The 16,419-nt window shown below is 43.2% G+C and overlaps 1 protein-coding gene across 2 annotated transcripts in view; it reads left to right on the top strand.

The window, feature by feature from the left end:
• Positions 1-16,419, top strand: part of ERGIC1 (endoplasmic reticulum-golgi intermediate compartment 1) — a 58,787-nt gene that overhangs the window by 38,595 nt on the left and 3,773 nt on the right. For both annotated transcript variants that reach the window (XM_027468291.3, XM_072023338.1), the window contains exons 4-9: positions 665-759; positions 1,387-1,511; positions 4,177-4,281; positions 8,283-8,343; positions 9,379-9,479; positions 12,210-12,332. In XM_027468291.3, coding sequence (XP_027324092.1) covers positions 665-759; positions 1,387-1,511; positions 4,177-4,281; positions 8,283-8,343; positions 9,379-9,479; positions 12,210-12,332 — 610 coding nt within the window. The remainder of the gene's footprint in view (positions 1-664; positions 760-1,386; positions 1,512-4,176; positions 4,282-8,282; positions 8,344-9,378; positions 9,480-12,209; positions 12,333-16,419) is intronic.

Raw genomic sequence — 16,419 nt, 5'->3', positions numbered from 1 at the left:
GGAGTACCAGTGATGGGAAGTGAAGAAAAAGGAAGGAACGCAGGCAGCTTTCTTGCCTGGCATGGTTCATGACACAGAGGGACTCTCATGCCCACTGGCCTGCCGTGCTGCCTTCTCCTGCCACTGCTGTGTCACCTGGGTGGCAATAACAAATGGCAATTAGTTACACAAATAAGCTTTCCTGTGTGGTAGTTGAGAGCAGCCTTTCTCTAAAACTACTTATGAAATAAGTGGAAAAGCGCATGCTTCCTTCTTTCTTAAAAGGAGTAACGTCCCAGGTGTGCAGAGGGCTATCAGACCTCCTGCCATCTCTTCAGCATTAGGTTCTTGTTTTGTGTCAGTCATGGAAGCCCAGGTTAGGGAAGGGGCAGGAAGGAAGCGTACATCAGAGCAGTTTTTCTGTTGGGACAAGGGAGTAGTTGCCTAAAGCCGCCATATGCTGCATTTGTCAAGCGATAAGGAAAATTAAAGGGATTTGTCCCCGTGCAGTTATGGAGGGCTCTTCCTGCTCTGTCTTGTAATTCAGGCTGTCATGCAGTCAAATCCTGTGCCTCAGAATGTCCTTTTTCCCTTTCCATGCAAAGCTGGTTGTTGAGTTTAATTTTTTTTTCCCTTCTGTGAAAAGTAGCTGTGATTGAACCCACCTGTGTCTTCTGTCCTCTAGAGTTAATGAGCTGTACGTGGATGACCCAGACAAAGACAGTGGAGGCAAAATAGAAGTGACTCTGAACATCAGTTTACCAAACCTGAATTGTGAATGTGAGTACCCTCTTTCAATTACACATTTTTTGTTGTATTTTAAGTACTACTTGGACTAGGCTTGAGTTAGTACAGTGACCCTTCTTCTGTAATAGGGTGGATGGAGATCAAGTCACTGCAGCCTTTGCCAATATTCAACAGCTTTGTGTTCCAGGCCAGGCCACCTGTTTTCTTGGACCCTGTGCTCTCTGCAGCCCATGTCAGTGGCTGATCCCCCTTGCTGGCTTCTTTCTAAGTCTTGTTTCCTTTTTTATAGTGACCTTTTAGTGTCTGGAAGCCAGAAACCTCCCAAGTTTCATTTGTAACTCTGAGCGCACCAGCCATTTATTACCTTTTCACAGATCACCTGCCTTTTCTACCTGAAGTTTTTCTGATTCTGTAATTGAGATTGAAGTTGCCTGGCAGGTCATAGGAGATATATTTATGTCAAATAAGCAGTCTGAAGAGTGTGGTTACAAACTTCATTCTGGTATAGCAGTATTTGACAGATGATGCACAGTTTAGTCATGTGTCAAGTAAAAAGATCTGTAATTTTTCCCGGTAAGAGCAGTGCACGCTTTTCCTATGCAACCTTTTCTGTTATTTCTTAGATTTTGATTTTTGTTTCCTCCCCTCCCACCCATGCAGTAGTTGGACTAGACATCCAGGATGAAATGGGAAGGCATGAAGTGGGTCATATTGACAACTCGATGAGGATACCTCTCAATAATGGGGATGGCTGCAGGTTTGAGGGACATTTCAGCATCAACAAGGTGAGTATGTGACAATGGGTGAGTTTGGGCTGGCTGGGGAAATGCTAGGAAGATCTATTTGTAAAAAGCTCGTGAAAATCTGTGTTCGTGTCTCTCCTGCAGGGATTACGTTCATGCCCCTAATCAGTAGGTGAGGTTGATGCTCTTGGTGCTGCAGAACAATATGGGGAGAGGAGGCTGTGTAGTTAGAGCCACAGAGGACATGTTAGATCAGACTTACTCTCCAAAGCAGGTAATCCAGATAGCATTCCTTAACAGCAGAGTGGCTCTGTGTTGCGGCCAGTGCTCTCTTTCAGTGCAGCAGCCTGGTGTCTAGGGGATGTATGAACTCCCTGCGAATGCCGAATGGCTTCTGTGTTGACTCGTCACGATTTTTTGCACCTCCAAAATGTGACTCACTATGCAGAGGTCTTTGGCAGTGTCTTTATCCTAGTGCTCTTTTGTTCCTAGAGCTGCAGAATGACAGGAATGTTCCTGCTAGAGGATGCCAACATAACAGAAACGGCTCCGTGCTGAGATGTTTGGAATACATGCATGAGGCCTGTGCGCATGCTTTGTAGGAATGCTTTGCTTCTGCCTCAAAGAATGAAAATCCAGGCCTGGAGGAGGCTCCTCTCTGGGCTGGGTGTGTTCAGAATTGAATAATCTTGCTATGTAATGCTAGAGATGACTAGATGGGGTGGGGGAGGCAGTGGTGGGGCCCACTGATGTCTTAAGAAGGGCACACCCTTTATTCACGCCTCCTCATGTACCACAGGCTACAAAATCCTACTTCCTTCTCCTCCCAGGTCATGTTAAATCGCATCTAAAAATAACAGGCAGAACCTCTTACTGATTCTGTGGCATGGAAAGGATTAGGGACTTAAAAAAAAGAAAAAAAAAAGACGTTTCTTTCCTGACCTCTAAGCCACCAAAACTGCTGGCAGCTGGTAGTCCACAAAACTGGGAAAGGGTTTCTTGAAAGGTAGTTCTTGTTCTGTTAATCCCAGAAGCACAGAGCTAAAACACTTTGGGATTTGTGCAGTGTATGTTGTGATTTCTGCGCAGCAAAGCAAGTCAACAGGGAGTTGCTGTATGAGGGCTTGAGGAGCACCCTTCTCTGCTTCGTTTGTGCAAAGCCACTAATCACCTTGTCCCACGTAGTGCCTGGGACTAGAGGGAGGGGGCCTCACCCAGGGCTCCTGTCTCTGAAAACCTGAGGCTCTCGTGTCTGAGGGGAAAGTCTTCAGACCCTTAGCAGAGGTTTTAGGGGTTTCTGTGTGAGCTGGTATCTAGAGTGGGACACAGACCTGCTTTGAAACGTGACCGAGTGTTGCAGTTGGGCATTATTCTGTGGGGCCATACGCATGCATAACAAAGACACTCCTCTTTTTAAAGAGCTTATGTAAGTTAGTTATAGGAGCAGCTGGTGGCTTGATTAGAGCCAGGACACATGGCAGTACATGGCAGGGCATCAAACCTGGAGGGGAAGGACAAGGTAACAGTGAGATGATTGTGTGTAATTCTTACTGCAGACTCTGCCACCCTGTTTACCAAGCCTGTGGATGACACAGCTTATGTCCACGCCTGAAAGTGTTCTCAGGAGTGCACTGGTGTTCCTCAAGTCATTTAGTTTAGCTTTCCTGAAAGCACATGTAACCAGCATGTGGCCTCCCTTGGCCCTGATGGTGAAGTCTCTGCAGTAAGCACAGCGGGCCCTTGCTGTATAGCTGTCATCCTGCTGTTGTCTGAGGCACTGTCAGATTGATTCCCAGCTTTGCCAAAGGGTTTGCAAATGAAACCCATTGAATTTCCCAGCCTTTTCTCCCTAGGAAAAATTTCTTGCATGCTCTCTAACAGTGATTTAGCTGAAGTTGCTGAAAGACTTCATAGTGTGGGTCTAGTGACCTGAAAAGTTTGTGCATGCTAGAGTGATCCAGTCAGAATGACACCCGTGCTCGTTTCCTGTATTGAAACGGAGACCTTAGGTGAAATCTGTGTTTTTCAGAGCTTTGTATTTCCCTCAATTAAAAAAAAACTATATATAGCAAATTCTGTATTGGTAGAACCAGTGTCTAGAAGCCAGCTACTTGCCAGGGCTGTAAGCTGAAGACCTGGCACAATTTATATAGGGTGCCCCAAAGTTCTTGTGGGTAAGAACGAGTTTTATATCAGAAGAAAACTACCAATCTTCTCAAATATGATTTTTTCCATGACCGGTACTACAGTAAGAAAGTATGCACAGCTTTCTTAGGTTGTTCTGCGACAGTGGGCCCATTTACAAATGTGAGATGTGGGAGTAAAATGTTAAGCAATTGTTTGTTGCCTGTCAGAGACGTGAATCTTATTTTAATGGGAAAGAAAAACATAGCCTTAAGTGTTAGGAATCCCTAAAGTTGGGAGCGATCTACTCATCACCTCCTAGTCAGCAGCAGTAGCAATGAGAAGATGCCTGATTCCTGAGATGTAACAGATCTCTGCTCTGTATAAAACATTGTGGTGCTGATCATGTGCAGAAAGATATTTCAGAGCCTTTCTCTGACGTGCCAGAAGTTGTCCGCTGCAAAGTAGATACAGCCTGCCAGGCTGAATGGATCCAGGCATTTCAGCTTCATATCACAGAGCCTAGCAATGCCTTGAGGGATAAAATGTGAAATCCTGTCTTCCTTGTCTTGACTAATTTTAGGTCCCTGGTAACTTTCATGTGTCGACGCACAGTGCCAGTGCGCAGCCTCAGAATCCTGACATGACTCACATCATCCACAAGCTCTCATTTGGGGACAAGTTACAAGTGAGTTTGCTTCCCTGAAAATTTCCTTTCTCTAGGGGACTGAATGCAAACAGAGTAAGTTGGGTATTGAACTGTTCGGTTTTATGGAGGGGACGTGTACAGTGTGGGGGGAACAAAAGAATGAACTGCCTGGGTAATAAGCAAGCACATCCCATGGATCCATGCAATACACACTCGGTCCAGAACAGTTCACAAGTGTTTGCATGCCACCACTTCAGGAAAGAGCAATGTTCAGTCTCAGAGTTTTCAGTTGTAGATATTTTCATCTGAAACTGAAGGTGCCTTTTGAAAACTGGGGCTGTGTTCCTGCTGGGAGCATTTCTGTAAAATACCATGCAGTACTGTTTTTAGTATTAATTTAGCAAGCATGTCTTGACCCTCTTTGCAGAGGAGCAGTGAGCAAGTATACTGAGGGAAGATGTGTGCTCTCTTCTGTATTTACTGTGGCACCAAGCAAGTTCTTTTTAATTCACATCACCAGACTTCTATAGCAGACACCTATTAGTCAAATTTGTTCTGTGAAACACAAGTTAGACTTAGAATTGCCAGTTCCCTGCTGGGAAGAAGCTGAACGCGTGCACTTGCCCTGTGGATAGAGTTTCACCAGGTGTTGCAAGTTATGTAATAATTCCTGATTTCTCAAGGACAGATTACAGTGCTTCTCTAGCCTACTTCCAAGGAGCTAGCATCATAGGTGGGAGTTATATATGTGCACACCCAGTTTGCGACTCACCCTAAACATTGCTTACCTGTAGTCTCTCTGTAATCTTCTTTCCTCAGCACAGACGTCTCATTAGTCTGCTTCTTGTACACCCACTTCCAAAACCCTTTTTCATGCTAACAAGTCTAAGCGTTGCTTTGTAGTCTTCTGACTCTGCTCCCGGCTTCTTTTAGGAAATATCTTGTGTGGGAACGCTGCAATATTAGCATATAAATAAGCTTGGCTTAATGTCTGTAAAGCACACTGAGATTATGAAAAATATTAGGTAAGTGCTAATAGGGAGTTCTGCAGTTTGCGTGGGAAATCGGTGCTATAAGGTAGTGTTCCCATTGTTTTATCATGGAGTCTTTGAGCAGCGTAGCTGAATTCATGATGTAGCATCAATTCTTATTGATGTGAATCAGCATCAATGAGACGAGAAGCCTGGGCAGTTGGGGGCAAAGGAGTGAGTGTCTTCTGTGCTGGTGGTGAGAAACCTGTTTAGCAGATCTGCAGTTGGCTCATGATTTGGACAAGTTCCGATTAGTCTTTTCAAAGCTCAAAATAACTACTCATCATCCCCATACACAAGAATGGAGCATGTAGGTGCTGCCGATCCTGTAGGCAAACATGAGTTTAACAGCACAAATTAAAGAAGTCTGTGTTCACCAAACAGGTGCTATCAAGACTCAGCAAGCAGTGTGGAGAGCCAGCAAGTATGGAGAGCTTTAAAGCTATGTAGATGCATCTTTAAATATTTTTTTTTGGTTTGTCTTCCACCTGCTTTGATATAATATACACTCGAAGTACTTAAAGGGGGCTGAGGAGCTTGTCTGATTCACATGTGTCATGTTCTGGGCCTTAGTTCTTTGTAGGTTGTTGCCAGCTCTGTCACTAAGGTACATGCTGCATTCTCCAGAAAAAAAATAAAATATCTGTTTGAAACAGAGATTTAAATCTTATCTGGCATTGAATGAGCATCGGTTCTTCTATGTTAGTTCATGTACAATAGTGGCAGGCTTCTTGTTGATTTTTTTCTAATGCAAACAATACCAAAAAGCAAACTGTTTAGCTTGTTGCATGATGGGTAATCAAGTAAAGAAACAGATGTGGAAAGTAGGAGATTATATGTTGTAAATTGTAAAATTGTGTTGGGTTCCGGACCTTTGTGTTGAAAAATAGTAGTTTTCACAAGAGGTGTTGTCTTCCCATGGTAGTCACAAGGTTGGAAGTTATTTTAACTTGCTGTTGGACTTTGCCTGATTAGTCAAGTTATATGTATGTCTTTGAATGCACTTATAGAGGCTAAAGCCTGGGGTGCTCAGAGCCCTGGCAAGCATCTTTTTTTCTGGAGGTCCATCTTGGGTGAGGATCAAGTGTTGGCACTAACAAACAACTGAATAGCCCCCTTTGCTTTCAGTACCACTGCTCCAAGCACGAGGTTTGGCCTTAGTGCACTGCAGTGTAGTCCTGAGAATGTCCGGCTAAACAGGCTTGCTTAAATTCTCTGTTGCAAAACAATTCTGTTACTGTGGCCAAAATCTTATTGCTTCTTGAAGTCCCTCCAGGTATTTAACAAGGTACAAACAAGTATGTTCCCCCAAGGAACACACCTGTGCACTTTGCAGAGCAGAGATTAATTAGCAGTCTACGGACAGCAAGTACAGCACTGGGAGTCCAGAATATTCCATAAGGGAAATCACGGTAAAACATCAGGCTGGGAGTTACAGGTGCCATCCATGCTGCGAAGGCAGGAGAAGCAAGCGCAGCAAAGGGCCTGATGACACAGAAACAGGAGCTTGTGGAGATGTCTGGTGACTTTGTGTGGAAGTGCTGTACTTTGAAGCTCTGCAAACTCCTTTAGAGAAACAGCAGATCAGACAGTGTGGAAGCTGGGGAACCAAGGACAAGAACATAAGTCCAAACATACAGGTACTTCACAGGATAGATGCAGTTGTTTGCTGAATAGCGACTTAAATATTTCTGTTAGAGTGGTTTAAATGGACCTTAAAATCTCTGGCCCGGGTATACAGTAAGCAGCTTACTTCTCAGCAGCATTGGGCATGGTACACAATGCCATAGCCCAAGCTGGTGGCTTCTCTGTCTTTGAAAGCTTTTTTAGACATTGTCCATGTATAATAAATAAGAAAGAACGTGTAGGTGCAGGTGTAGTTCAGAAATAGTTGCTGTTGTGTAAAATATTTGGAATCCCAGCAGAGTGAAAAGCACCGTAGGAGGTTCTGCTGTTCCTTTCACTCCATGTTTGTTACCAGCACCTTGCTAGTTGAATTTGCTGATGATTTTGTGTCTTTAGTTTCCTTTCTGAGTAGAGAAACTAGTGCAGTTGCTTCTTCCTCCAAATCATCATCTACTCTGTAGCATTCAGAACAGGGAAACAGCCATTAGTATCAGAAAAATTGATCCACATGCTGACTGTGAGGGTCTGGGAAGGAAATTCTTTTATGTTGTCCTGCTAGTGAGGTAAAACTCACACATGACCAAATACTTCTTCCTAACTTCTCTTCCCTGCTGTCTGAGTAAAGGTCAGGAATTTCTGGGTTGCAGTTATTTGTTCCTTCTGTATAGCTTACTGTACATTATGTGAATGATGCAACATCGATTCTACAACTGTTCTGTGGGGTTTCCCTTGTCTAGAGTTCACAAATTGATTATTCTGGTGGTGGACGTTAGATTCCAGATGATCATAGTATGTGGAAGGTATGGGGTGGAAATCCTGTTATTCTGGGCAAAGCGATACTTGCGTGCCTGGGACCAGCTGTAGGAAAAGCTGAATGGATGGCAGTGCTGGCATGTGTCCTTCCCAGCTCCAAGGGCATAGTGTGCATGGTGTGAGGGCTGGGCTAATGAATTAAAACCGTACAAACCCAGCTGCTCTGACATAAGGTACCTTTGCAGGAGGACTCCGGAGTTTATCCTGAATCTGACTTCCATTTATTTCCCTTCAGCCTGATAGGTGAATTTCAGTTAGCTATGCAAAGCTCTTAAGAAATATCTCACTATGCTATTTCACAATTGGCCTCTTCCAACTGCAATTCCTTTACCTTTGGAGTGGCTTTGGAGTTTCATCTTGTAAGACATTGTGAAATCAACTTTTTTCCTTGGAACCAACCCTTGTGCTGATGGTCACTGAGAGATATTTCAAGTCATCTTGTACTGGGTTGGGGCTTTGTTTTTAGAGAGGTTGAATCAGGCTGATCTTGTTACAGGGTAGGATAGGGAAGCAAAGGTCAAGAGTAACAAGTTAGAGCATAGCTTTTTCATCTGTCCTTGTGCTTTCCAGGTCCAGAACATTCATGGAGCATTCAATGCCTTGGAGGGAGCAGACAAACTCAGCTCAAACCGTATGTATTCTTGGTGATTACAGGTCTTAGCCACTCTTTGCAGGAGGGAAAACAGGGCCATTCATGCAACACTGGTGTATCCAGAAGTCTTTAATTTGCTGCTTTAACCAAAATGATCCAGACATTTCTGACAGACATTTCCATTTTCACCAGTACTGTAGATAACTTGTCATCCAAAAGGTCCTTTGCAGTCCTTCTGCACTCTGGACATTGCCCTCTGCTGTATGACCATCTGCTGTAGAATTAGATCATGATTTTTTTATCCACATTATACTCCTGTAGCTCCCCTTTGCTGCTGCCATCACCACTAAGGCTTTTCCTTGTTGTATTGCAAGTTAACACCGTAAGTTCTACCCAGTGGATGGAAGGATAAGTTGTTTTTCATTGCCCTTCTTCATTACCAACACCACAGAAATAAATTTCTAACGTACGCTACAATTCAGCTTAGTTTTTCTCATTCAATTCTTTATGTTCCTGTAGGGTATCAGTTTTGCCCATTTCTTGGAACAAAATTTCTATGGCCACTCATGAAGATAGCTCTTTTTTTTCCTCCAAGAGTCAAATGCCTTTGTGTTACATTTGACCAAAGGATCTTGAATAAAAACAATTTAAATTATATGTTATAACTGTTACAAAAGACACAAAAAATGGCCCAAGCCATTAAAATAATGTAAAACGAGTAACTGTTAAGCAGCTGTAGGAGAAGGAAGAAGAGAAAGGAGTAGAGATGGGTGCACAAAAGAAATAGGCACACAGGTTGTGCCTCAGCACTTTCTGTCAAAAGCATCTGAGCTCTAACCTTAGCTACTTCTTGATTTAACCAGGACAGCTTTTCATGGTGTTAATCATTTTTAACTGCAAACAGCTAGGAAGTTTCAAGTGATCCAAACTTGGAAGGTAATGAGGAAGGAGATACCTTTTCTGTAATCATACTTGTTTTAGTTGATTTCCCATATTTACTTTGAAATGTTACGCAGGCTGTGATTCTGTTCTCTGAATGCTAATTTATACTTTCCTTTCCTTTTCTGACTGCAGCTCTAGCCTCTCATGATTACATACTGAAGATAGTCCCAACGGTGTATGAAGACATGAGCGGCAAGCAGCGATACTCGTACCAATATACTGTAGCAAATAAGGTAAAGAAGCAGCAGGTAGTTCTCAGAGAAGCTCCTCATTGCAGCCCAGTGGATGCATGGAGGATCTTCAGTCATCATTCCTCGTCCCTCTTGCTCCTCTGCTCTACAGCCATGTACATTTGTTTGTAGGTGAGCAGTAGCCTCTGCTGGGAGAAGGAGGAACTGAAGCTCTTCAGAGTAGGGCTTTTGTTGCTCCTGGTTCTGGTTTACTAGTTAGCTTATGAAATTCAGTCAGTTAGTTGAGCTGACCAGGGAGGAGACTAATTTCTTATTTTTTTGTTCTTCAGGATTTTATAAGTAGTAGATCTCTCCTATTACATTGCATTTTAAGTGTGTGTCCAAAGGAGAGACAGGAATTCTTGGGCTTTCTTTAATTTTTCAATTCTGGTATTTTTTTTATTAACTCAGAAAACAGCCAGTATAAAAGTAGCTAAATAAACTGAAATGAAGGAGATAACACCCTCTGAATTAGCAGAAAAGAATTGTACCAGAATTTTCAGCATTTTACAAATGTCGATTTCTGATACTCAGCCATTGAATCTACAGCAGCAAATATGCAAAGCTCGACTAGTTCACGTTATCTACTTTATTATACTGGATTATGATAGTTACTGTAACTTTATAATTCTTGAATGAATTTACAATAAATGTGTAGATATTTACATTTTAATAATAACATTTATTGAACTTTCTTCTTTAAAAAATATATTTAATTATTAAGGTAAAATTCCTCATTCAGTTTAAAATAATTTGCCACCCAGGTGCTAAGTGAAAGTCCAGAATCTGTTTCTAATAGCTAATGACTGCTACTGTGTCATAACTGAGATTCAAACACGCACTTTCATGGGCTAGTTCTCAGATTAGTGTTTCTGTCTAGTGATTTTGGGGTTTGCTTGTCCCAATGATTTGGATGTCTCTCTCTATTCAGATAACAATGTCTTCTTTCTGCTTTATGTCACCACTGCTGTTCTGATAAGACTCTTGTGACACAAGCTCTGAAAGTAATTTGGAAAACAGACAGCAGGAGCTTTTGACACTTCTGTGAACATGGTTGCAAGTTCAGCCAAGACTGACTCATTAAGGTAGAATTGCTGGTGGAGAAAACAGGAGAGGAAGGACGAAATGAAGTCAGTTCTGTCAAAACTGAAGAGCAGAGAAACAGCACTGCCTCTGCATTTTCTTCTCATTAAAAATAAAAATTTTCATATCACTGTTTTTAGTCTTTGACTGCCATTCTCATTAGTGGGAAAAAGGAATTGGAAGCCATTGGAATAGTCTGGCATAGGTAGGATAGTGTGATGAGATGAGGAAAGTTTTAGCTGCTAGATCCTTTTTCCTCACTTCTCCAGGTAGTCACTCTCAACATATGCTGCAGAAAATGTCTGCAAATAAGAGTCCTGAAAATATCCTGACATTTCAGCACCATTTTACTTTTCTTGTCATTCATGGAGGGGAAATAAACAAACAAACAGAAAAACCCAACCTAAATAGAGCAAAATTTGGGAGTTATGTGAGACCAATGAAAGAGATTGGTAAGAGATTGATGCTGGCTCATTGTTTCCCTCTGATCTCAGAGGGAAAAGTAGTTGTCTTTTTTGTATCATGCTCATGGGTGTCATATTGCTTGTCATTTCTTCCTCTTTCCAAAGTATACGAGCTTGTCTTTGCCTCTGCATGGAGAACTGAGACTGAAAAGGTCATCTGAGTTGGCAGGCATGTCACAGGGATAAAAGAAGGGAAGAGCAGCTGGGTAAAGAGGCGGTGTGTGCCATGCAAATGCTGATGGCTCTGACCTGAGTTCCTAGCAGATTTTTCTTTGGTTTCGCTTGTCAGTTGAGATCAGTGTCCTGCTGCTTGAAACTTGATAGATGTTTCCACTGAGAGCACAGACAAAATATTAGCTCAGAAAGATGTAACACTTGATACTTAGTTGATGTTAGTATCTGTTCTACATTGGCGTTGTGCACTATGCCTTACCAGGGCGTTGTCCTGTGGCTGATCCATAGCACTGTGCCTCTTCTTAATTAAATGGATTAAAGGAGATTATCAATGGAAATCTAAAGATGGGTCTCTTGAACCAGCTTGAAATATTTTTGTAATCTTTGCCAATATTTTTCTGTATACAGCTTCATTCCAGCTTTCAGCATGATTTTTAAACCCACTAAATGGGTCTTTAAAAGAGCTGCTCTAAGGGCTCTACATGGCTCATACTGAGTAGTGAGCAAAGCATTCGCGTTGTTGGTCCCCATGAAGGGGGCCTCACAGACAGGAATTGCCGCTTGCTATTCTGAGTGCATAGGCAAGCAGGGATTTTCAGGTTCTTGCAAACTAAGTTCTGTTTGTTTGATGAATGTCCCAGCATATAATTTACATGTTGACAGTACAAAAACTTCATCTGCAACCATTTAGAGACTCCTAGAGCAGATCTAAGCTAGGCTAATCAGTGACCGTCTTTCTGCTTATTTCTGTAACTTCGAATGAAGGTGAGCATAACATCATCACTCTGTGCCCATCTATATCATAATCACACTATGAAGAAATTATTTTCCTCTTTGAAAAGGATAGGGGAAGAAATATCATACTAGCATTAGCTATTTACTTCTTTGTCTGATCATTAGTACAGAACAGACAGTTAAGGACCAGATCCACAGGTGCTGTTTTATTGCAGATGCTGTACATGGAATGAGACTGCTCACACTTTGTGACATTTTTCCCCACTTTCTCTTCTAGGAGTATGTAGCCTACAGTCACACTGGCCGCATTATCCCAGCTATCTGGTTTCGCTACGATTTGAGCCCCATCACAGTGAAATACACAGAGAGGCGACAGCCTTTGTACAGGTTTATAACATCGGTGAGTTACTCTAAATCTCTGATTCTCCTTTTTCCTGCCTGCCTTCCATTTCTTTTCCGAGCCTTACATTCCCAGAAAAAATTGAGTTTCTGCTTCAGAGCGTTATGACATAATTGAAATAAAGCAGTGCATCACCACTCTTGTACTGAAGTGTAAGTGAGGTAACTGGTAAGTCCTATACTCTGACAACTTGATTTAATAGTTAGGCACAAGAAGGAAGAAAATTACCCTATTACAGAAATGCCAAACTCTATCTAGGCAGGATGAGCATGATTGCAGCATGTCAGAAACTTGGAACTAAAACTAATGTGGCGTGCAGTAAAGCAGGCTTTAGTAAGACCTCTCTGATGATGAGGTCTAACTTGGAGAGAAGACAAGGCAGTTTTATTCAGTATAGCTGCTTGGTTTAAATGGGTATGCTAGCTCCACAATTCTGCTCCTGGGCAGAAGTGGAGAAGAGCAGCATTATCAAATTCCAGAGGTGTTTTCCTGACCAGCTGTGTTTTGATCTATCCAGATAGCATCCTGCAGTACTGATCTCAGCATCTGTAACAAAGCTGTACTGTCCAAACTGCTAGTTAGGCTAAGAGTTATTTCAAGATCTTCCAGAACTTTAAAAAATGTCTTGAGGGAGTTGGCTTAAAATGTAAACCGCAGTCCCTTTGTGCCAGTGAGGCATGATGCAACGTGAAGTAGTTGATAAATTGTCTGGAATGAAGACCTCGGATTTTGATTTTTAAACTGTTTGAATATTTTAATTGGAAGTTAACATAAACAGTGTGGCTATGTTGCACTTAAGGATTTTGATTTTGCAGTTTCTGATAAACACCAAATTCTTTTCACTTAGCATCGGAGATGTGTGTGATCTTCAGGATACACACATACCGAGACAGAGGGGCTTGAAGCAAAACCTAAAAGTCATGGTTTAAGACCTTCTCGTCTTAGCATGTATGTCTGGCTTCCAAAGATAATCCTAAAAAAGGTCAAACATCAGTATTTTATTACTTGACATATCACACTGCCTCTACATGTATTTCTTTCCCTAGCACTATGCTCTTGTAGGTTACTTAAGCTTCTTGGTGGGGGTGGAAGTGTGGAGGTGTTTTTAACAGGAAACAATGTTTAGAAATCACTGATGGCTGGCACTATTCTTTGTCAAGTCTGTTGCTAGTATTGATTTACTGCTGATATGCCCCTGTATGCATATAAATAGCATCTTTGTTGAATGTGATGCTGTGCTTCAGAGCTCACACCAGGAGATCAGAGGAGAGGCTTTCCTTTCTGATTGCCATGATGACCTTTTGGATTTGGGATCGCCCACTTAGAGCTTTGCCCCATTCTGTCTGTACAGTTAGGTGCTTTCTGGCTGCTAGATTGCTGAAGAAGAGATTTAGAATTGATTTTTGCCTACTTCAGTCTTAATTGGCTGTAGTCTGAAGCAGCTCACTTGGGGCTGTGCCAATTTAACATCCTTCCTGTGGAGTCATGCGGGTGGCAATGGCATCTGCAGGAGCTGTTACGCAGCGTGTCAGACGCAGGTTTTCCAGACCCTTTTCAGACGGGGCTGACTGAAAGGCAGCTGATCCTGTTACAGGTGCTGTGCCGTGGCTATCAGCACGACCCATCTGGCCCTAGTGCAGACGATCTGCTCTCGCATCCGTTTAGGCTAGGAAAGTTTTACGCTAGGGCAGCTCTGACTTGGCTTGGGTGTTAGAGCATTCCAGGTGTCACCGGAAAGGTTGGAGGGGAGCAGGGCTGCAGAGGATTAGCACACCTTTTGTCCTAGGTTTCTTTGCCCTGTTTTGATGACACAGTCTGCTCTGTTGTCCTTTCCGCTGCTCCAGCCCCATCCTGTATTTCCTGCGTGGCATTTTGCATCACAGTTGCTTTGGAGACCGGTTCATGATCATCACCACCGGACTGAGGCTGCACCTACCTGGCCCAGGCATCTGGCCCATTGTGCTGGGGCATCTGGAGTCGTTCCTGAATGGGGCTGTGCAAACGCGTCAGCTTTTTCTGAGCAGCAGCTGCTTAATTTTAAAATGACAAGAGGGGCTCTGGGGTGGGTGTTGTGACACCTTTTATCGAGCAGATTGCTTCCTAAGGCACCCGTGTGACTTCTAGCAAAATAAGTGTGTGCCGGGGAGGTGAGAGGATCTTTAGGGTTTGAAAGAAACTTCAGCAGGGTTGGAGTTGTAGCATGGTGTGTCAGGGTAAGCAGTGTTGATATTGGAGGGACAGATACGCTGGAAAGAGACGATCCCATGTGGAGTGATCAGGTGAGAAGGGTATTGGCTGCTCAGCAGAGAGCCCAAGGAATTTCATTCTGCTGTTGGGAAGGTTATCTGATGCTCTTTGTTGGTATTGCACTTGCCTCCCAAAAATTTCAGTGCTGCTAAGGGTGACATGCCTAGCATTGGTCGCTGGCCCTCTGTATTCCCAGCTGAACCGCTGCACTGTGTATTTCAGCACTCAAACTCATGCCTGTTCCTTGGCTTTTGTGGTACTCAGAATTATCCTAATTTTCTGTACCATGCTAGAGATGCCTCCTGGGTAGGACAAAAGGCATTGGTTTATGGTAGATTTTACTTTACGTGTCACACTTCAGAAAATTCAGTACTAAGGAGGGTTTTGAATTGCTTGTAAATTGGTGCTGCCACTGTTGCCACATTGTGAATTTGCCATGGATCCTGGGGTTAACCACACACCTAGCACAGTGTTACACACAGTAGTTTTTGCCCGTTAAATCATACAGTGTAAAATCAAGATACATCCCAGTAAAGAGAAGCCATTCATAGCCTTGTGGTTGAGGTTGTGGTGCAGAGGGGAAAGTTTCACTGCTGAAAATTCATGAGTTCTCTTGCAAGTGGCCAAGCTGACAGAAGCGTTTTATCGTAAGGTCAGTCTAGGGACTGGAAGAGGACAGCAGGCAGAAAACAAGCCAAATTTCTGGTGAAGCGTTCAAAATCCAAGAAAAGAAAAAACAGTCTATTTTTTTTCCTGATATGACAGGACTAGTCAGCCTGCTAGGTGTGAAAAGAATTAAGCTGGAAGTAATGGGAAGATATGGGTTTCAGGGAGAATTATTTCTGCTGTGGGACTTGTTGCCAACAGGTAGCACAGACTCAGTCCCATGGATTTTTGTAGAGCCAAGATAGTGTAGTTTTACAAGATGTGCTGCAGGTCAGCCAGAAGCCTCTGGGTGGAATTCTGCAGCTTACTGTATCAGGAATTGTGTGGTGCTCCTACTGGTCTCCTTTGTCCTTTAAATCACCCCCAGATTTAAGACCTGCCAGAGGTCCACAGTCACGTCTGACCTTTGCCTTTCTGTCGTCTTGCTTGCATCCTCGCCTCTTGCATATCTGTTGGTGTTCTGCTTTAGACTTAGCCTGCATCCCAGCAACTATCCGATAATCGTATGCTGTTAAAAGCCTCTTGTACGTCCCATGTTGCATGGTCTCTCACTTCTGTAATGACTACATTTCTGTATTCCTTTTCCTTCCTCCTTTAATGCTTAGACCTGAGTCAAACTCCTGGGGCCAAGCACAAATCATTCGCAGCATAAAACCCCATTAAATATGAATAAGGGCACGATGCCTGCCTTCCTTCAGCGCTGCAAAGGAACAGAGCTCCGTACGTATGAGAGCAGCGATGATCCAGGAGTGTGGTGGTGCAGCTTCCGTGCTGACCTAGAGACCAACCCCGGCGCTGCCTTTTTTTGTCGCAACAAAGCAGGGCACTGTGTGCGTGCTTGGAGGCAGGCTCCAAGCGAGTGCCAGGTGTGTGTGAGTCATAAACGCTCAGCAGCACGGAGCAGTGCAGATGAATATATATTTTTTTCTCTTCCCCCCCACCTTGCGCTGCTGCACTGAAGTCACATTTTCCTACCATATGATGCAAAATCTTCGTGTTGGACGGTTTTGCTGTTGGCAGAGTAAAATCTCCCGTCAGCTGAGCTGCTCTGAACTGAACTAACCCAACGCCATTGCTGTCATTTTCCCTGAAAAATCACCCTGTGTCAGGCTGTGGGGATTTGGGGGACACAGAGGGCAGGAGCTGGCCTTGTTCCCTAAAATCACTAACTTTG

The sequence above is a fragment of the Anas platyrhynchos genome, chromosome 14, assembly GCF_047663525.1.
Source record: "Anas platyrhynchos isolate ZD024472 breed Pekin duck chromosome 14, IASCAAS_PekinDuck_T2T, whole genome shotgun sequence".
Classification (NCBI taxonomy): Eukaryota; Metazoa; Chordata; class Aves; order Anseriformes; family Anatidae; genus Anas; species Anas platyrhynchos.
The sequence above is the reverse complement of the archived record's forward strand: the minus strand, read 5'-3'. Positions and strand labels throughout refer to the sequence as shown.